This window comes from Hypanus sabinus, chromosome 11 (genome assembly GCF_030144855.1).
Source record: "Hypanus sabinus isolate sHypSab1 chromosome 11, sHypSab1.hap1, whole genome shotgun sequence".
NCBI lineage: Eukaryota > Metazoa > Chordata > Chondrichthyes > Myliobatiformes > Dasyatidae > Hypanus > Hypanus sabinus.
Genome location: NC_082716.1, coordinates 55,980,990 through 56,002,928, shown reverse-complemented (window position 1 = coordinate 56,002,928; position 21,939 = coordinate 55,980,990). Strand labels below are relative to the sequence as shown.

General features: G+C 41.0%; 1 protein-coding gene across 1 annotated transcript in view; it reads left to right on the top strand.

The window, feature by feature from the left end:
* The window catches only part of LOC132401978 (interleukin-23 receptor-like), a 94,004-nt gene that overhangs the window by 63,404 nt on the left and 8,661 nt on the right, over positions 1–21,939 (top strand). Inside the window, exons 14-16 of the mRNA XM_059984370.1 lie at positions 3,937–4,068; positions 11,058–11,157; positions 20,455–20,545. Coding sequence (XP_059840353.1) covers positions 3,937–4,068; positions 11,058–11,157; positions 20,455–20,545 — 323 coding nt within the window. The remainder of the gene's footprint in view (positions 1–3,936; positions 4,069–11,057; positions 11,158–20,454; positions 20,546–21,939) is intronic.

Here is a 21,939-nt window from a genome sequence, read left to right as displayed (position 1 = left end):
GATTTTAATGAATTGATACCTCATAAAAGCAAAATGTATTATACAAATCTCAATGACATGTTTTCTTGTCTGCTCAAGCATATCATGCATATCACTTGTCCTCTTACGACCAAGGTAAGTTCCATTCCATTAGCTCAAGGAATACACAGATAGGTCATCAACATCCAAATTCAGCAAGTCCTCAGCATCAGCTGGACCAGACATCAGGATCATTATACAGTACAGTATCCAAATGGGCTTTTGTCTCTCTGGCAGCATCCTTGCACCGTTGCTTAATGTCATTATGTAGGGGCTTGGGGCCCACTGGGAGAACTCTCTACAAAACAAGCACCTGGACAGTCTGTTCATAATTGTGGGAGACTTCAGTCATGTTAACCTGCAGGACATTTTACCCAAATCCTCCAACATGGCACCAAGTCCTCTAGGGGAACAAACAAGCTGTTCCATGATTACACGACACAGTACTTACAAAGCCATCCCATGCCATGTTGGCCACTCTGACCACAACTACATAAAGTTAATCCCAGCATACCGACTGCTGCTGAAAATAGAGAAACCAGTCTATAGGACCATCACTGTATGGCCTAACGAGGAAAACTCCATGCTTCAGGACTGTTTTGAATGGACCATCTGGTAGATGTTCAAGGAGCTCACCACTAATGGAGCAGACACAGAGCTCAAGGAATATTCCTCATCAGTCATCAGCTACATCGAGAGCAGTCATCTCACAGCCCAACCAGAAGCCTTGGCTGAATGCAGAGGTATGTTCTCTACTAAAAGACCAGGTCATTGCCTTCAAGACCAGTGATAGAACACCTCTCAGAGCAGCCAGAAGAAACCCCATCGTAGACATCAAGAAGGCAAAGACCACCTCTGCACAAAATGTTCAGGAACTCCTGTCTGATAATGGTCCCCAGCGTATGTGGCTGGGCATCAAGAGCACTACTGACAATATAAGGCAAAACATCATTGACTGTACCAGTGATGCCTCCCTCCCCGATGTTCTGAACAACTTCCATGTGAACTTCAAGGCATGCAACACAACACTGGCCACAAAAACCACCCCCTTCCCAAATGAGCAGCCACTGCCTGTAACACCAAGAGACATGAGGAGGACTCTGCAGAGAGTCAGCATCCACTCCCCCCCCCCCACCAAGAAGGCCAAGCCAGACCATATTCCAGGCTAAGCACACCAACCCCCTGGCATCTTCATGGTCATCTTCAATGCTTCATTCATCCAAGCTGTCATCCCCACATGTTTCAAATCAGCCACCGTCATTCCGGTACCAAAGAATTCCATACATTCAGAACTAAATGACTACGGCCCAGTGGCATTGATGCCAATCATCACAAAGTGCTTTGAATCCCTGATAATGACACATATCAAAAACTCCATTGCTGCCAGGTGGGACACTCACCAGTATGATTACCGACAGAATCACACCTGGCCCTGCCACCTGGAAAACCAAGACACTTATGTCAGATCGCAGTTTCTGGGCTTCAGTTTGGCATTCAACACTATTGTCCCACAGACTTTGGTAAACAAGTTCTTACTCCTTGGTCAAAGTACACCACCCTGTAGCCCTTTCTAATGAACAGATCTCACTCAGTCAGGATGCACTATAATTCCTCCCCCCTATCATTCTCAACACGGGTGCTCTGCAACGCTGCGTGCTGAGCCCACTGCTGTACACTTTGCACTCAAGCCATCACTTTGTCCAGTTTGCTGACGACACAACAGTGGTGGGGCCCATCACCAACAACGATGAGACAGCCTGCAGAGAGGAGGTGGAAGAGCTCAGGGCCTGGTGCCAGACAAATAACCTCTTCCTTAACATCAGCAAGACAAAGGAGATGGTTATGGACTTCAGGAGAAATCACATCATTCACAACCCCTTTACATATTGGCACAGCAGTGGAAACTGCGAGCGGTTTCAATCTCCGGGGAATGCACATCTCACAAAACCTTCACAGCTAAGAAAGCTTACCAACACCACCACTTTCTGAGGACGCTGAAGAGAGCTGGACATTTGCACATCTGTACTCACGTCATTCTACAGACGCACAGTAGGGAGCATCTTGACATGCTGCATCATTGCTTGGTACGGAAGCTGCACTGCGGCAGACAGGAAGTCTCTACAACAGGTGGCCAAATCTGCCCAATGCATCAATGGCACCAGCCTACCTGCCGTCGAGGACGTATATATAGAAAGGCACCAGAAAAGGGCAGACAACTTTGAAGGATCCTACACACCCTGCATGGGGACTTTCTGTTTCAGTCCCATCAGAAGGGAAGAGGACATGTGACATTCACACCAGGACCATAAGACTCAAAAACAATTACTTCCCCCAAGCAGTAAGGGTGATCAACACCTCCACCCACTAACCACCCCACCAATATTGTATTATTTCACATCAGTCAGCTTATGTACAGCCTAGTCTCATTTTAAGGACATACAATAAATCTATGTATGTAAGTTATCTTATGTATTTATATTTATTGCATTTTATTATTATTATTATTTTTGTGTTCTTTGTCGTGTGTGTGTTTTTCTTTGTGCTGCATCGGATCCAGAGTAACAATTATTTTGTCCTCCTTAAACTTGTGTACAGGAAATGACATTAAACATTAAACAATCTTTATCCAGGATGTCAGTGAAACATCTCTGAGGATTGTGTTGACATCCCCTTTCCCACTGCTTGCCAGGTTGCAGGGTGACTTCCAGCAGCGATTGAATTTGTTGCTTACCTCCCATTAAGAATATTGGATTTGTAGGACAGAACTCTTGAACTGACTCTGACATAATCTACGTGAATGAAGATTACTTTATGATGGGCATTTTCAAACTATTCAAATCCTTGCATAAAGAGCTCACTGGGAAACCATATCCTCGTGGTAATGGGCCAGACTGGCCTGAGTCTCCAGTAAATTGCTGTTTTAGCTTGCGTCTGATGGACAGTTGGATTTTTGCAGATGTTCAACCCCCTGGTAGATTTCCATGCTTCCGAGGACGTACCCGTCATGCTAGTGTTTAATGGCTGTGGGATATTTGCACTGTGATTTGGATCTGAATAGACAGGACGTAACTTCTAAGATGACAAATAACAAAACAACTGGCAAGTGTGGTGCATTGTGGGGAAGCATGCTGTACACTTCAGGAAGATAGGATGCAATGAACCAATGCCTGCCGGATAAAATTTAGGAAGTTGGGAGGCGTGATACATAGAGTATTGGTGAGGAGGGAAGAAGGAGAGGCAACATAAAATAAATGGATATGCACCTCCAAGGACTCCTGTTAAAAAGGCAACTCAATCCTGGGTCCCACAATGCAGGCAGAGAGCACAAACGCTAGGGACTCAAACATGGAATGGAATGGCCTGCTAAGCTGTGGTCGCAGAGGTGCAATGAAACCAGGGATGTGGGGCTTCATTTAAGAGGGGTGGCTAAATAAACTGGGTTTTTCCCCTCAGGTTGTGGTTTTTATTGTGATGGTCAGAACCTTAGAAGGTTTTGATAAAGCAAGTGACAAATGCTGGGAACCAGAGAATTCTCATAACTGCTTGGGGAAAGAAACTAAGGGGTCATGAAGAGAAATATTCTAAGCAGTCAGCTGCCACAATCTGGAATGCATTGACAAAAAGGAAGTGGAAGCAGATTCTGTAGGAGTTTATGGAAGTGAATTAGAAAGATGTTTCAAAAGGAATCATGTTCCTGGCTCAGGGAAAGAGCTATGAAATGAGACTAATAAAGATAAGGGTTTTTCCCAGCTTTTGATGAATTTTATAGCAGGACCTGATTGATCATTTTTGAATTCATCTCCTGGTATTCAATATTCCTAAAAATGTGGCCGGTTTATTGTCATAAACATTAGCAGAGTTAATTGACTAACTCAATTGCATTCACAGGACATTAAAAGATTTACTTTACCTTGGTAGATAATGTCACCAACATTGCCGTGAGGACCTATTGGCTGACACTTGAATTTGACACTGTTTACACCATTCATATGACTGCCACAACATCTGCAGGAGAAGGAGAAAAGGGAGCAGAGATACCCATCAAACTTGGTGAGTAAAACACTGAGAGGCTTTTAACCTAGGAGAAAGGAATCCGCCAGGGTTGGGGAGGCAGATGTGAAACTAAATTTTAGGTTGTATGATAACAAGCCAGCTCCACTCTGCCTGTACATCACCTACTTGCTAAAGTAAGAAGGGTGCAGCAATCAATAAATACAATAGTTACTCCTTTTATCTTTAGGATAACAAATTCAGAGGTGACAAATGTTTTTTCTGGAAGTTGGAGTGGAGAAGGGAAGACAGTCAACAAATTTTATTTTGGTCTTGAAATTCTGTCCCTTAGTGTCCCTAAGAAAATATTGATAGGCATTTGTTTGAATCGCTGAATATTTATTTATTTATTTATTTATTTATTTCATATAGTGATACAGTTTCCAACCCTCTGATCCATGGCAGCCCAGCAACCCCACAAACCTGATTAGCACTAATTTAGTCACAGGACAATTTACATTGACCAATTAACCTACCAGGTACACCTTTGGACTGTGGGAGGAACCGGGGAAAACCCACACATTCCACAGCGAGGACATACAGCAACTCCTTACAGAAGGACACTGGAATCGAAGTCTGAACTCCAGAAGGCCCTGAGCTGTAGTAGAGTCACTCTAACCGCTATGCTATTTTGTGTAATGTCCAAGTCAGGATCTTATAAGTTAAATGGGAACTTGGAATCATAGAACCATAGAACATTAGAGCACAGAAACAGGCCTTTTGGCCCTTCTTGGCTGTGCCGAACCATTTTTCTGCCTAGTCCCACTGACCTGCACCTAGACCTTATAACTCCAAACCCCTCTCATCCATGTACCTGTCCAAGCTTTTCTTAAATGTTAAAAGTGAGCCTGCATTCACCACTTCAACTGGCAGCTCATTCCACACTCCCACTACTCTCTGTGTGAAGAAACTCCCCCTAATATTCCCTTTAAACTTTACCCCCTTCACCCTTAACCCATGACCTCTGGTTTCTTTTCTCCCCTAGCCTCAGTGGAAAAAGCCTGCTTGCATTCACTCTATCTATGCCCATCATAATTTTATACACCTCTATCAAATCTCCCCTAATTCTTCTACGCTCCAGGGTATAAAGTCCTAACCTATTCAACCTTTCTCTGTAAGTCAGTTTCTCAAGTCCCTGCAATATCCTTGTAAACCTTCTCTGCACTCTTTTAAAACTTATTAATATCCTTCCTGTAAGTAGGTGACTGAAACCGCACACAATACTCCAAATCTGGCCTCACCAATGTCTTATACAACCTCATCATAAAATTCCAACTCTTATACTCAATACTTTGATTTATGAAGGCCAATGTACCAAAAACTCCCTTTATGACCCTATCTACCTGTGATGCCACTTTTAGGGAATTATATTTCTGTTTTCCCAGATCCCTCTGTTCTATTGCACTCCTCAGTCCTACCATTTACCTTGTATGTTCTACCATGGTTTGTCCTTCCAAAGTGCAATATCTCACATTGTCTGCATTAAACTCCATTTGCCAATTGTCAGCCCATTTTTCCAACCGGTCCAAATCCCACTGCAAGCTTTGAAAACATTCCTCACTGTCCACTACACCTCCAATCTTTGTATCATCGGCAAATTTGTTGATCCAATTTACCACATTATCATCCAGATAATTGATATCGATGACAAATAACAATGGACCCAGTACTGATCCCTGTGGCACACCACTAGTCACAGGCCTCCACTCAGAGAAGCAATCCTCCACTACCACTCTCTGGCTTCTCCCATTGAGCCAATGTCTAATCTAATTTACTACCTCTCTATGTATACCTAGCGACTGAATCTTCCTAACTAACTTCCCATGCAAGACCTTGTCAAAGGCCTTACTGAAGTCCATGTAGACAACATCAACTGCTTTCCCTACATCCACTTTCCTGGTAACTTCCTCGAAAAACTCTAATAGATTGGTTAAACATGACCTACCATGCACAAAGCCATGTTGACTCTCCCTAATAAGTCCCAGTTTATCCAAATACTTGGAGATCCTATCTCTTAGTACTCCTTCCAATAATTTACCTACTACTGACATCAAATTTACCAGCCTATAATTTCCCAGATTACTTTTAGAACTTTACTTAAACAACGGAAAAACATGAGCTATCTTCCAATCCTCCGGCACCTCACCCCTGGATACCGATATCTTAAATATATCTGCCGGGGCCCCTGAAATTTCAACATTAGTCACCTTCAAGGTCCAAGGGAATACTCTGACAGTCCTGGGGATGTATCTACTCTGAGTTGCCTCAAGACAGCAAGCACCTCATCCTCTTCAATCTGTATAGATTCCATGACTTCACTACTTGTTTGCCTTATTTCCATCGACTCCTTGCCAGTTTCCTTAGTAAATACAGATGCAAAAAAACCCAATTAAAATCTTCCCCATTTCTTTTGGTTCCATACATAGCTGACCACTCTGATCTTCAAGAGGACCAATTTTATCCCTTACTATCCTTTTGATCTTAATATAACTGTAGAAGCTCTTAGGATTATCCTTCACCTTAACTGCCAAAGCAACCTCATGTCTTCTTTTAGCCCTCCTAATTTTTTAAGTATTTTCTTGCACTTTTTATACCCCCCAAGCACCTTATTTGCTCTTTGTTGCCTATACCTATCATACATCTCTCTCTTCTTCTTTATCAGATTTCCACTACCCCTCTAAAACCAAGATTCCTTATTCTTATTCACTTTGCCTTTAATCCTGACAGGAACATACAAACTCTGCACTCTCAAAATTTCTCCTTTGGAGGTCTCCCACTTATCAATCATATCTTTGCCAGAAAACAACCTGTCCCAATCTACGCTTTTTAGATCCTTTCTCATTTCTTCAAATTTGGCCTTTTTCCAGTTTAGTACCTCAACCCGAGGCAAGTAACTGTGTTTCCATGAGGATGCATTTTTGTGCATGTCATACTGGCAATTTCAGTTCTAAAAGCCTGGCAATTTTATATCATATCTCCCTATAAATATTACTCCCTGCAGTCATGAATAATTTATTTATTTATTTCAATGGCTTATTTATTTCAATGAAGGTCTTTTTATTCTTGAATGTTGTTGCAACTGCTCTCAAATGGTTGAGTGATACTTTGATAGTAAGAGTTGTAATTTTTACCATTTTTCTGGCATTCAGCTCTTTTGCCTTAGTAGGAAACAAATTGTCCTGGAAGAACTTTATTGAGTTCTGAACTGCGGAATAAGTTTCAGCAAGCAGATTAATAGGGATAAAATGTTCCAGCATTATTGATTGCTTCTTCCAGAAGACAGTAAACGGATTGAAATTGGGTGGAGAAGCAGGTCGTGTTGAGAGGGAGTGTGCAGAAGAACTTCGACAGGTTAGGACAATGAGCAAAGAAGTGGCAGATAGATGACAGCATAGGGAAATATATGCTCATGCACTTTGATAGAAGGAATAAAGATGTAGACTACTTTATAAATGGGGAACAAATTCAGAGACTGGAAGTGCAAAGGGATTTGGGTGTCCTAGGGCAGGATTTCCTAAATGTTAACTTGTATGTTGAGTTGGCAGGAAGAAAGGTAAACACAATGTTTCAAGAGGATTAGAATATAAGAGCAAGGATCTACAGTAATGCTGAGGCTTTCTAAGATGTTGGTCAGACCACATCTGGAACAATTTTGGGAAGTGTCCAGTGGTGGAGAGTCCAGGACCAGAGGGCACAGCCTCAGGATAGAAGGATGTCCCTCCAGCAAAGAGATGAGGGAGAATTTTTTTTAGCCAGAGGGTGATGAATATGTTACCACAGATGGCTGTGGAGGCCAAAGTATTGGATAAATTTAAAGAAGAGGCTGATAGTTTCTTGATTATTAAGAGCATCAAAGGTGACAGGGATAAGGCAGGAGAAAGTATTGAGAGGAAAAATAAATCAGCCATGATAGAATGACAGTGCAGACACAATGGGCTGAAAGGCCTAAATCTGCTCCTTTGTGTTATGGTCTTATTAAAATTATTTCTGTCTATCAGCCAATGTTACGAGTTACAGGGTGAAGTTTTTACCATATTTGTTGTAAACCAATAGCACATGATGCAACTGAGATAATTTTGTTGGAAAGCAAAGCAGGTGTAAGCATCTCTCCTCCTTCATGCAATAGGTGTTTTTATTAATGTACTCAATTGTGGGCTTTTCTCCACAACCTCTGAATCTGGCCTTCATTTGTTATCAAAGATTCCTGACTGAAAAATCAAAGTAAATTTAATATCAAATTACATATATCACCATATACAAATCTGAGATTCATTTACTTGAGGACATAGTAAATCCAAGAAACACAATAGAATCAATGAAAGACCTCACCCAGTAGGATGGACAAACAACCAGTGTGTAAAAGACAACAAACTGTGCAAATACAAAAGAATAAATAAATAAATGTCGAGAACATGAGATGAAGAGTCCTTCCAGTTGTGGGGACAGTTCAGTGATGGGGTGAGTGAAGTTGGGTAAAGTTATCCCCGCTGGTTCAGGAGCCTGGTGGTTGAAGGGTCATAATTGTTCCTGAACCTTGTGGTGTGAGTCCTGAGGCTCCTGTACCTTCTTCCTGATGGCAGCAGCAAGAAGACAGTATGACCAGGGCGGTGGGGTCCCTGATCATGGATTCTACTTTTCTGCGACAATGGGAAAAGTGTGTGTGGAATAGCTGTTCAAAGGTTCAAAGGTACATTTAATGTCAGAGAAATGTATACAATATACATCCTGAAATGCTTTTTCTTTGCAACCATCTACAAAAACAGAGGAGTGTCCCAAAGAACGAATGACAGTTAAGTGTTAGAACCCCGAAGTCCCTCTCAACTCCCCTCCCTCCCTCGCATTAGTGGCAACAAGCAACAATCCCCCCTCCCCCCCACCGGCAAAAATAAAGTGCACCCGCTACCAGCACTCAAGTGTGAGCAAAGCAATAGCAAGGACACAGATTTGCAGTTACCCCAAAGACTACATTGTTCACCCGATAGTTCAACATGCTGCAGGCTCTCTCTCACTCCTAATAAGGGAGAAAGAGGTGACTCCATTTTCCAATGAGTGGGGAGAGATAACGAACAACTCGCTAGTTTACAATGTTAAAAGTCTGTTACATCACTTTTGTCGAGCTCTGTGCCTGGAGCTCACAAGGATCCCGGATCCCCAGGCACACAGCAGATGTTCTGACTCCCCCAACAACACACGGATCTCCTGTAGCGACACCGACCCTTGATTTGCCTGTCTTCATCTACTCAAGATCCTAGGCTCCTGAAACCATGCCGAAATCTTAGGCCAAGACTTTGGCATGCCAATTAGCCGCCAATTGTGGAACCCCGAGACAGGGTCCCATTCCAGCAAAGAACCATAGTCAGCATGTAACTCCAGGTCAGGGTCTTCAAAAGAACCCTGAAAGGGAAAAATAGAGATATTAAAGATGGAAGTAGGACTGTTTTCGAAGATGCAAGCAAAGGAGTCGCTGTTGGGCGCCATAACTACTTAGCCCCCAAGTAGTTGGGGGGAACAACTTTAAAAGTTTGAAATCCAGTATAGTTGATGGGAAATAGAGCACATTATTTCAGAGCACCACCCTCAAGAAGAAAACATATGAAAATACAAACATTTTTAATTTTATACAGCCTTAACAACCATAATCTGCCCAACACACATGAAATGCTGGAGGAACTCAGCAACTCAGGCAGCATCTATGATGGGAAATAAACTGTCAACATTTCGGGCGAAAACCCTTCATCAGAACTCAGCCCAAATATTGAATCTTGTGTTGCTCAAGATTTTCAACATCAGCAGGATCTCTTGTGTTTTGATCCACCCAAGCACTGTGCAACCAATGTAAGTGTAGTCATTTTTTAAATATAGGGAACGTGGTAGTCAGCTGATGCATAGCAGTCTCCCAAAGCAGCAATGTGATAATGATTAGTTAATCTAGTTTAGTGATAATAACGTCTAAATATTGGCCAGGACACCAGAATACTCATCAGAGTGCTGCTATGGAATCTCGTGGGTCCACCTCAGATATCTGGTAGAGTCTTAAAAATAGAGTCATATAAGTCTACAGCACAGAAACAGGCCCTTTAACCTATATGGTCCATGCTGAATTATTATTCTTCCTAGTCCCATTGACTTACACCCAGATAACAGCCCTCCATATCCCTCCTGTCCATGCACTTATCCAAATTTCTCTTAAATATTGAAATCAAACCCGCATTCACGACTTCTGCTGGCAGCTCATTCCACGCTCTCACCAAACTTTGAGTGAAGAAGTTCTCTTTATTTTCCGCTTGAACATTTCACCTTTCACCTTTAACTCATGATCTATAGTTCTAGTCTCATCTAGCCTCAGTGGGAAAAGCCTGCTTACAGCTACCCTATTTATACCCCTCATAATTTTGTATGCCATTATCAAATCTTCCCTCATTCTTCTATACTTCAGAGAATAAAGTGCTAACCTGTTCAACCTTTCCCTATAACTCAAGTTCCCAAGTTCCAGCAACATCCTTGTAAATGTTCTCTGCACTCTGTAGGTGACCATAACTGCACACGGCCTAAGTTTAAGGACTCATCAAAGTATTATACAACTTCGACATAACATCCTAACTCCTGTACTCAATACTTTAATTTATGAAGGCCAACATGCCAAAAGCTCTATTTATCTACCTGTGACATTACTCTGAAGGAACTATGGATTTGTATTCCTAGACCCCTCTGTTCTTCCATACTCCTCAGTGCCCTACCCTTCAGCACGTGAGTCCTACTCTGGTTTGTTCTCACAAAGTGCAACACCTCACACTTGCCTGCATTAATTATCTCATCCAAGAGGTGATTTTTCCATCAAGCCTTCCTCTTACTGTGTGTTCTACTTATATTTTTGAATCATTAATAGTATGAACTTAACCATCATATTTGCTTATTTCATTGTACATTTTTTTAAAACATCCAATTGTGAAAAATAACTGTACGTTCTTATCTGTTATTGGCATTTTTAGAATATCATGGCATTGCTCTTCCACTGCAGCTAAGCCTGGGGATAAGCATTCCAACAGCCTTCCTTTTGGCACTAACGCTTGCAAAATCAGTCAGGAAAAGGTGAGTACTTGGATTGATCAACAACGTCATCGAGCAAATTATTAAGGTAGAAAGTACTATTGTTAATGCTATCTTACAGTATAGACTTTGCCAAATTTGAAACTGAACCTTAGACACTGAGAAGCAAAGGCAAGTTTGCATTCTATGATGAGATGTTAACTTCAGCTGAGATGAGAATATAACTATTGAGCTGAGGTGCAAATCTAAATCGAAATTGTTACCCAGGAAACTTATCTCTCGATTAATTGTCTATTTTGTGGTTTACACCTTGATAGATTTTAACTTTCACATAGTTTGGATGGTTTAAAATGAACCCTGCTTTCCTGCCCCCACCCCTGCCCAGAGCTTTTTGTTAAGTGCAGAGTTCAGAGCTCTCAAGTTCCTGAAGAGTAGACATATTTGTAACCATCTAAGCAAAACCTCTAACATGTGTTATCCAGTTTCACCCATGGAGAATGGTCATTCATGCAGTCCCATGAAGAGTTCATACCTGAAGAGAGGAAAGAAAATACTGGTGCAGAAACCAAACTTCCCATTGAATATTATTAAGTTAATAAAGCAAAATATGCCTTCAGACTCATCCTTAGTTCACAAATTAAAATAAAGTGTCACTGTTGGCCCAGTAAAATCTCCAAGGAGCTCCAGTAATACTTTGCTGCGACATAGAGGATCAATCATTAGTACTTGCTAGCCACACATTATATTATTAGTACAATAATGGAAAATGTGTTAAACAAAATCTTTGGTTACTTTCCAGCTTAAGAATATTTATCCCTGAAGATGTACTACTGATGCTTTTGTCTGCATAGAATTAATGAATTTCTGATGATTCAAAATATCTGCTTGTCTATTTGATGACTATTTATGCTCAATTTTACTGAACTAGTAAGAATTCCTTAAAGCCCAGAGAAATTAAATACAATATATGTCTTCAGCATTTCTGTTTGTATATTGTGGGTTTCCCTGCTGATATGCAAAGAGTGCTCCTTCTGGGAACAGGAAGTTCAACAGGAAACAGGAAATAGAAGACATAACAACAGAAAGATTTAACAGTTCTGAACTTCACCTTGGCAACTCTTTTCTCATCAATGTGAAAGGTGTTACTAAGAAATGGAAATTTTCAGCAATTCAATAAAGCACACTTTTACTACTACTTACATCAGCATCAAGCATTCACTGATGGATGTGCTGATTCCCAACTGCCACTGATGACGTGATGTTGAACTGGTTTCGAGAGTCTAGCAGTCTGTTCTGAAAAGCTACTGCTACAATGTTGTTAGGATGAGAGTTACAGTACATCAGCAGGGCAGGATGTTCATTGGCCTTTCTATCCATTATTTTTTGTGATCTGCTCATCACTTGCATGTATTGCTTATCTTTAATGTCACTGTGAAGGTGGTAGTGACCTATTGCCCTGGACCCCTCCTGCCTTTTCGCTAAATATACTCACAGGGTGATGTCGGGAGAATTAAGCACTGCAATGCTAAAAGATCAGAAATATATTTCCAGGTCAATTTGAAGGGAAAGATGCAGGTGCTGGTATACCCGTGTGCCAATTGCCCTTGTCCTTCTTGGTTGTGGATTTGGGCAGTGCTGTTAGGGTATATAGATGGGTAATTTATGTGCACTGCAGCCAGTGTGCCTGTGCTGAAGGGAATGAACACTTAAGCTGATGGAAGGGCAGCAACGAGGTGATTTGCGTTGCCCCAGATCGCTTCAAGCTTCAGGACCCTTGCTGAAACTGCTGTCGTCCAGGCAAGAATTCCACCATACTCCAATCTTGTGAGTTGTAGATAATGAAGTTTCAGGGTAACGGGAATGAGTTAGTCACTGCAAGACCTGTTCTTGTGGCCACAGAATTGATGTGGCTAGCTTGTTGAGTTTCCGTTCAGTAGAGACTGTTAGGATGTTGAATATTAATACAGGTAAATGACATGGGTGATCATGCTCTTTTGGGAGATGGTTGACACTTGGCACTTTGTGGTGTAAATGCTACTTGTCACTTCCAAGAACATGCCTGACTGTTGGTGTATGCAGGCGTGGGCTGCTGCATTTACTGAGGAGTAACAAATGGAATTGTACTCTGTGCAACCATCTGAGGATATCCCTATTTCTGTTCTGGGTAAAGCAACTGAAAATGGGCCAGCCTACCACATGCCCTGAGTGATATCCAGGGGTTGAGATGAATGAGCTACTACAGCAATCTTCCCTTTGTAGAACGATTCCACCTATTGGAGTATTATTCTACTTACGTTAGTTGACTAGTTTTAAAAAAAAGATTCCCTAAAGCCACACTTAGTCAAATGCTATCTAGGAAAAGAAATAAACAGTTGATGCTTCAGGCTGAGACCCTTCATCAGGACTGGAGAGGAAGAGGGGAAGTAGCCAGAATAAGAAGGTGGGGAGCTGGAAAGGAGTACAAGCTAGAAAATAATAGGTGAAGGAGGGAGGGTGTGAAATAAGAAGCTGGGAGGTGACAGGTGGAAAAGATAAAGGACTGAAGAAGAAGGAATCTGATAGGAGAGGAGACTGGACCATGGAGAAAGGGAAGAAGGTGGGGCAACAGGGGAGGGTGATGGGCAGGTGAGATTAGAAGAGGTAAGAGGGAAGCCAGAATAGAGAATGAAAGGAGAGGGAAGGGGAAGGTGGAAAAATTACTGTAAGTTAGAGAAATCAATGTTCATGCCATCAGTTTGGAAGCTACCCAGATGGACTATAAGGTTTTGCTCCACCAACCTGAGCGTTGCGTCACCGTGGCAGGAGAGGAAACCATGGACTGATAAGTCGAAATGGGAATAAAGGTTGTTAGCCTGTCAACATTTCTGATTTATCTTCCATCTTGAACACCTCTCCACATTAGGATGCAGGTTTAAGATAACAACCCAAAATTTGGCACATTATTTAAGTGCTATGAGATTTTTTTTAAATCCTCTCTTCGACTCGGTAGTAATGAAAATATGAATTAGGAGCTTCCTTTTTCCCAAGACAATGTTGACTTTTCCCAATAGCCTTTTTTTTGTGTGCCCTATTATAATATCTTTAATAATAGCTTCCAGCATTTTCGTCATGACAGTATCTTTTGTTCTGGTGTATATCAATGACTTCAATGGAAATGAATATGGATGATGAATAAATTTGCAGATGACACAAAGAACAGTGGAATTGTGGTCAGTGTAGAACATAGAACATAGATTATTACAGCACAGTATAGGTCCTTTGGCCCACAATGTTGTGCCAACCTTTAAACCCTGCCTCACATATATCCCCCCACCTTAAATTCCTCCATATACCTGTCTAGTAGTCTCTTAAATTTCACTAGTGTATCTGCCTCCACCACAGACTCAGGCAGTGCATTCCACACACCAACCACTCTCTGAGTGAAAAACCTTCCTCTAATATCCCCCTTGTAGTGCAGTGATTCTCAACATGGGCCATATTGTCCCCCAGGGGGCCATGTTTGTTTCCAAATAGGCCATAAATAAACAAACAAGAAACTGGGAGCACATGAGTTTCTGAATGGGCCATGATAAGTTTACTGTTTTAATGAAATATTACTAAAATGTGTATATATAAAGAAATGCATATATGTACATGATTTAGTTGGAACTCCAAGGTAGTGAATGGGAAAATAAGCTAAATGAGGCAGTAGAATAGCTTAGTCTGTGTGGGTGTGGGATGTGGGGGGTGAAACATGTCAATCGTTATCCCTGCTTCACCAGACACAAATCACCATTCACAGCTGCTGAGGTAAGTTTCGCGGGGTGTCCCGTTCCAAGTCACTGATTATACAGTAGTGGGCAGGTGGGCATGGCCCAGCACCATACCCTGCAGTGTGCTCCACCAGTGAGTGATGATGATTACTTTGTTATAGATCATTACATGTTAAATGGGAACCATTGGCACCAGCCGCAAGGATCTCACAACTTACCCGATGTAACAATATTCAGTGTTTCGTTCATTGCTGGTTGGAAGAATATTTTATATATATATTATAAATCAAGTATCCGATTCAGGGCTTTGGAGTAGTTCTATTTTTCATACACAAATGTAACATTATATTTAATGTACAAGATAATACCTGTAACCTGTAAAAACATGATGGTATATTAAAATAATTAGTACAGTTAGCCAGAAAAAAGCTTTAGCAACTATTGGAGACTGTGGAGTGTGGGGGCCACAGAGGGAAGTGGAAGTGACAACTGTACCACAAACAGAAAGTTACAGAACCACTGGTATGGAGAGCTATCGAAGGATACAGCAGAATGTAGATCAGTTACAGAGAAATGGCAGATAGAGCTTAATTCGAGCAAACGTGAGAAGTTACACTATCCAGGCTATGCTCTCTTCTCACAGCTACCACCAGGAAGAAAGTACAGGAGTGTCAAGACCGACACCACGAGGTTCAGGAACAGTTACTACCCCTCAACCATCTGGCTCTTGAACCAGAGGGGATAACTTCACTCAACTTTACTCACTGCATCACTGAACAATTCCCACAACCTATGGACTCACGTTCAAAGACTCTGCATCTCATGTTCTCAATATTTATTACTTTATTATTATGATGATTATTTTTCTTTTTTTTCTTTTTGTATTTACACAGCTTGGTGTCTTTTGCACACTGGTCTGTCCTGTTGGGTGCAAATGTTTATTGATTCTGTTGTGGTTTCTGTTACTTACTGTGTATGCCCACAAGAAAATGAATCTCAGGGTTGTATAAGGTGACATATATGTACAGTACTTTGATTATAAAATTTACTTTGAACTTTGGGAGGCCGAATGTAAAGAGAAAGTATGCAGACCCTTCAGAGCTTTAATGTACAGAGGGATCATGGGGTCCATGTCACTCGCTCACTAGAAGTGGTCACACAAGTTGACAAATTGACTCAAAGCTTTCATTGGTCAATACATTCAATATATGAGTCAGGAAGCCTTATTCTAGCTTTGGACCGGCAGCTCTTGGAGTATTATGTGCAATTCTGGTCGCCCCATTACAGGATGGATATATAAACTTTGGAAAGAGTGCAGAAGAATCAGAATCAGGTTTATTATCACCAGCATGTGACGTGAAGTTTGGTAACTTAGCAGCAGCAGTTCAATGCAATACGTAATCTAGCAGAGACAAAAAAAATTAAAATAATAATAGTAATCAATAACTAAATCAATTACAGTATACACATATTGAATAGATTTTAAAAAACATGCAAAGACAGAAATACTGAATATTTTAAAAAAGTGAGGTCGTGTCCAAAGCTTCAATGTCCATTTAGGAATCGGATGGCAGAGGGGAAGAAGCTGTTCCTGAATCACTGAGTGTGTGCCTTCAGGCTTCTGTACCTCCTACCTAATGGTAACAGTGAGAAAAGGGCATGTCCTGCGTGCTGGAGATCCTTAATAACGGACGATGCCTTTCTGAGACACCGCTCCCTAAAGATGTCCTGGGTACTTTGCAGGCTAGTGCCCAAGATGGAACTGACTAGATTTACAACCCTCTGCAGCTTCTTTTGATCCTGTGCAGTAGCCCCTCCATACCAGACAGTGGTGCAGACTGTCAAAATGCTTTCCACGATACAACTATAGAAGTTTTTGAATGTATTTGTTGACATGCCAAATCGCTTCAAACTCCTGATAAAGTATAGCCACTGTCTTGCCTTCTTTATTACTACTTCAATGTGTTGGGACAGGGTTAGATCCTCAGAGATCTTAACACCCAGGAACTTGAAACTGCTCACTCTCTCCAGTTCTGATCCCTCTATGAGGATTGGTATGTGTTCCTTCATCTTATCCTTCCTGAAGTCCACAATCTGCTCTTTCATCTTACTGACGTTGAGTGCCAGGTTGTTGCTGTGGCACCACTCCACTAGTTGGCATATCTCACCCCTGTACGCCCTCTCATCACCACCTGAGATTCTACGAACAATGGTTGTATTGTCAGCAAATTTATAGTTGGTATTTGAGTTATACCTAGCCACACAGTCATGTGTATATAGAGAGTAGAGCATGGGCTAAGCACACACTCCTGAGGTGCACCAGTGTTGATCATCAGCGAGGAGGAGGTGTTGTCACCAATCCTCACAGATTGTGGTCTTCCAGTTAGGAAGCCAAGGGTGCACTTGCAGAGGGAGGTACAGAGGCCCAGGTTCTGCAACTTCTCAATCAGGATTTTGGGAAGGATGGTATTAAATGCTGAGCTACAGTTGATGAACAGCATCCTGATGTAGGAGTTAGTGTTGTCTAGGTTTACTAGAATGCCACCTGGATTAGAGAGTGTGAGCTATAAGAACAAACTTGTGTCATTTTCTGTGAAGTGCTGGAGGTTGAAGAGAGACCTGACAGAAGTTTATATTAAATTAAGAGAAACATTGATAGGTGGACAGTCAGAATCTCTTTCTTTCCAGAAGAGAAATGGCAAGACCTTGAGGTCCTGCATTTCGTGTGAGAGTGGGAAGTTTTAAAAAAGATGCTCAGGGTTCAGCCCAAAATGTTGCCTGACCTGCTAAGTTCCTCCAGCATATGGTGTATGGAGTACAGGGCAAGGTTTTTTTTTACAAAGAGAATGATAGGGGCCTGGTTCGAGAAGGACTGGTGGAAGCAAATACATTAGTGGTGCTTAAGAGACAGTTCGACGGCCACACAAATACAAAGGGATGTGGATCCTAGATAAGCAGAAAAAAATTAGTTTAATCCAGCATCTTGTTCAGGACAAACATCGTGGTCTGAAGCACCTGTTTCTGCTGTCTTGAGCTGTATACATAGTGAATATGTATATACAACAAACAGCATTGTGAAGGACCCCACATACCCCTCAGACAAACTCTTCTCCCTCCTGCCATCTGGGAAAAGGCACCGAAGCATTCGGACTCTCACGACCAGACTATGTAACAGTTTCTTCCCCCAAGCTATCGGACTCCTCAATACCCAGAGCCTGGACTGACACCAACTTACTGCCCTATTGTCTTGTTTATTATTTATTGGAATGCCTGAACAGTTTTGTGCACTTTATGCAGTCCTGGGTAGGTCTGTAGTCTAGAGTAGTTTTTTCTGTGTTGTTTTCACGTAGTTCAGTGTAGTTTTTGTACTGTTTCATGTAGCACCATGGTCCTGAAAAACGTCTCATTTTTACTGTGTACTGTACCAGCAGTCATGGTCGAAATGACAATAAAAAGTGACTTGACTTGAATGTATGTTTTATGCTATTGGATTTATGCTGTGTGACTGCTGGCAGTTTGTTTTGTACATTCACCCCAGATGAATGCTGTTTCATTTTGACCATATTCACGTGTATGGTTGAACGACATACATGTATAGTTAAACACACATCTAGATGTTTTGTTCTTGTTCTGTGGATACAAGAATGTAAGAATGTTTCTAGTGTATTGGGCTCCTGAAAAGGAAAGAGGATGATTTTAAAGTTTATTTCTTCAATGAAATGTAAGCAGCCACAAGACAATCAACAATCAAATGCATTTCCTATGTACAACAAAAATAATTTTTCATCCTATTACCCTGGAGACTATCATCAGCCATAATCTTGTCTCTTTTCCTCATTCAGAGTTAACTTCTGCAATGTATGTATTTATTTATTAATTTATCACTTATTTTATTTTACTTCTTACATCCAAGGGAGTAAAAAGCTTTATGTTGCCCAAGCACTAAAATTGTATATATAATTGTTTTGTATACATGTACTTACAGTCAGACACACAATCAGATCAATGTACAGTCAGACACACAATCAGATTGACGCACAGTCAGCTACATAATCGGATCAATGTACAGTCAGATACCAATTGGATCAATGCACAGTCAGATATGCAATCAGATCAACGTGTATTGATAAATCTGATGGCCTGATGAAAAAAGCTATCCTGAAGCCTGTTGGTCCTGATCTTAATGCTGTGGTACCATTTGCCTGGTGAAGCAGCTGAAGCAGTTTGTGGTTGGAGTGGCTAGCTAGAGTCTCTGATGATCCTTCGAGCCCTCTTCACATTGCTGTAAATGTCCCAAACAGAGGAAGGTTCACATCTATAGATGTGCTGGGCTGTCCGCACCACTCTCTCCAGTGCCCTGTGACTGAGGGTAGCACAGGTCCTGTACCAGCCAGTCAGGATGCTCTCATTGGTGCCCCTGTAGAAAGTCCTGAGGATCTGGGGACTCGTGCCGAACTACTTCAGTCATCTGAGGTGAAAGGCGCTGTTGTGCTTTTTTCACCACACAGCCAGTATGTACAGGTCCCCCTGAGATCCTTGGTAATGTGTATATCAAGGATCTTGAATCTACTCACCCTCTCAACTACAATCCCATTGGTGTCAATAGGGGCTAGCCTGTCTCCATTCTTCCTGTAATCCATGATCAGCTCCTTTGTTTTTCAACATTGAGGGAGAGGTTGTTCTCCTGGCACCACTGTTTCAGAGTATTAACTTCTCCTCTGTAGGCTGACTCATCATTGTTGGCCTATCAATGTCGCTTTATCTGCAAATTTGATCAGTAGGTTGGAGCTAGGCAGGAATCTAGAAGTCAATTTATATGACTTCAATATGACTGATGTTTAGTGACATCGGGCTTGGTGACTTGTTCCACTGAAGTTGCTTTGGATCTTGGCCCAAGCACAGATTCCTATTTAACATGGGTCAGTTTCAACCTTGTGACAAGGCCTTGCATGTTTGAACAGTACGTCAAAGCAAAGTAGCAAGTTGGCAATTAAAGTGTGAAAATGTAAGCAAAGTAACAGAGGACTGCTGTACCTCTTACGGCCATGTCTCTGTATGTCCAAAAACCAGAAGAGGAGGGGACAAGAACAGATGGTAAATAACAACATCCTCACAAATGAATCCACATCGACTATAATTTCTGATTTTATGAGCAATACTGGTGTCAATATCATGACAACTAGACAAAAGAAGTCAAAATTATTATCATTGAGAAAAATAAAAAGGGAATTAAAAGGAAGGAGAGCTCAAGTTTATTAAATAGTGATCTATAGTCTAGACACTAGCTCAACTAATTCAGAAAGTGAGCTAAAGAAACAATAATCTTTACTTCTCTTGCCTGTGTGCAGAGGAAGTCAATAATGACCAAATACAGGGTACTTAGTATGAATATTCAAAAGATATTTTTAAGATTTTGGGTAAAAATTGCACAATAAAAGGAGCTAGATTGGTTAAAAAGGTTCATTGCAGTCTTATTCTACAGCAAATTTGGTCACAACATCCAGTGAATGGTAATTTAAAAAGTACAATTCCCTATGTTTTTATTAATGCTTTATATTTTTATACAAATTATTTGTTTACCTTTTAGAATTAAAACAATATTGAATATGTTTTTGCCTGGCTGGGTTCATGAAGAATTTCCAGATGTGGAAAACAGCAAAGTGGCTAAAGGACTGGAGGTAAATATTAAGGGACAAATTTTCTCTGTACTTAATGTTAATATAGAACATTCCGTAATTGTTAAATGAATACTAAAACTAGTTTGCTCACGGAGGAGTTAATCTACTGTATGGAATATGATATATCAAGAAAACTAATACAAGCATATAGAATTTCGGAGCTAATTATGTGACAATTCTAAAAAATAATCCAGATATATTTTATTTTTGGCAGGAAACACCAGCACAAAACTTCTCTTGAATTTCTTCACTACTAACTTAACAAGTAATCACAAGTAACTTAATTGTAGTAAATGATACTGAAAAACTGTAATGCTACATATCCTGTCACTGAAATCGAGAATGCATGCACAACTAGCACTGGCAGCTCATTCCACACTCTCACAACCTTCTGGGTGAAGAAGTTTCTCCTCACATTTCCCTTAAACATTTCATTTCAATTTTCTACGTTCCAAGGAATAAAGTCCTAACCTATTCAATCTTCCCTTATAATCAGGTCTCCCAGACCTGGCACCATCCTTGTAAATTTTCTGTGTACTCTTTTAATCTTATTTACATCTTTTCCTGTAAGTACGTGAGCAAAACTGCATAAAATCATTATCATCGAGATCATTGATATAGATGACAACCAACAAAGGACCCAGCACTGATCCCTGCAGCACACCACTGGTCACAGGCCTCCAGTCAGAGATGCACGCATCTACTTACACCCTCTGGCTTCTCCCACAAAGCCAATATCTAATCCAATTTACAACATCATTTTGAATGCTGAGTGACTGAACCTTCTTGACCAACCTCCAAACAAGGAACTTTTTCAAATGCCTGGCTAAAATCTATATAGACAACATGCTTTCACCAACTTTCCTGATAACTTCCTCTACAGGAAATATCCTCTCCATGTCTGCTCTATCTAGTCAGAAGAAGTCATGACTACTGACCCTGATGTGTGCTCTTTGTCCCATTCCCATTCATCCTTTATCCCACTCATCCGACACCACATTCCTTGGCCCCACAATACTCAACCACCTCAACATTTGATCACTAAATTCTTTAGTTCAGCTCAGCATTGAGGGCCAAAGAGTCTGTCCCTGTGCTGTATTGCTCTATGTTCTATAATTTCTCCTGTCTAACCCTTTTAATCCTATTGTTTATTAATCTAATTTCTAAATGCTTATTGCTTCTGTGTTAACTTTCTATCTTTAAGAATGCAGGTAATTTAACTCAAGAGATGAATGCTGTTAATTGCATTCAATTCTACTGGGATGAAAAACTCACATTTAGAACTTAAGAGTTTGCATTATCACTGTGTATAATATCTTCTGCATTAAAATGTTTCTCACGAAATGCTTAATTTAGCAACTCAATGCAGGCAACCTTGGTCGCCTCATAGTTAT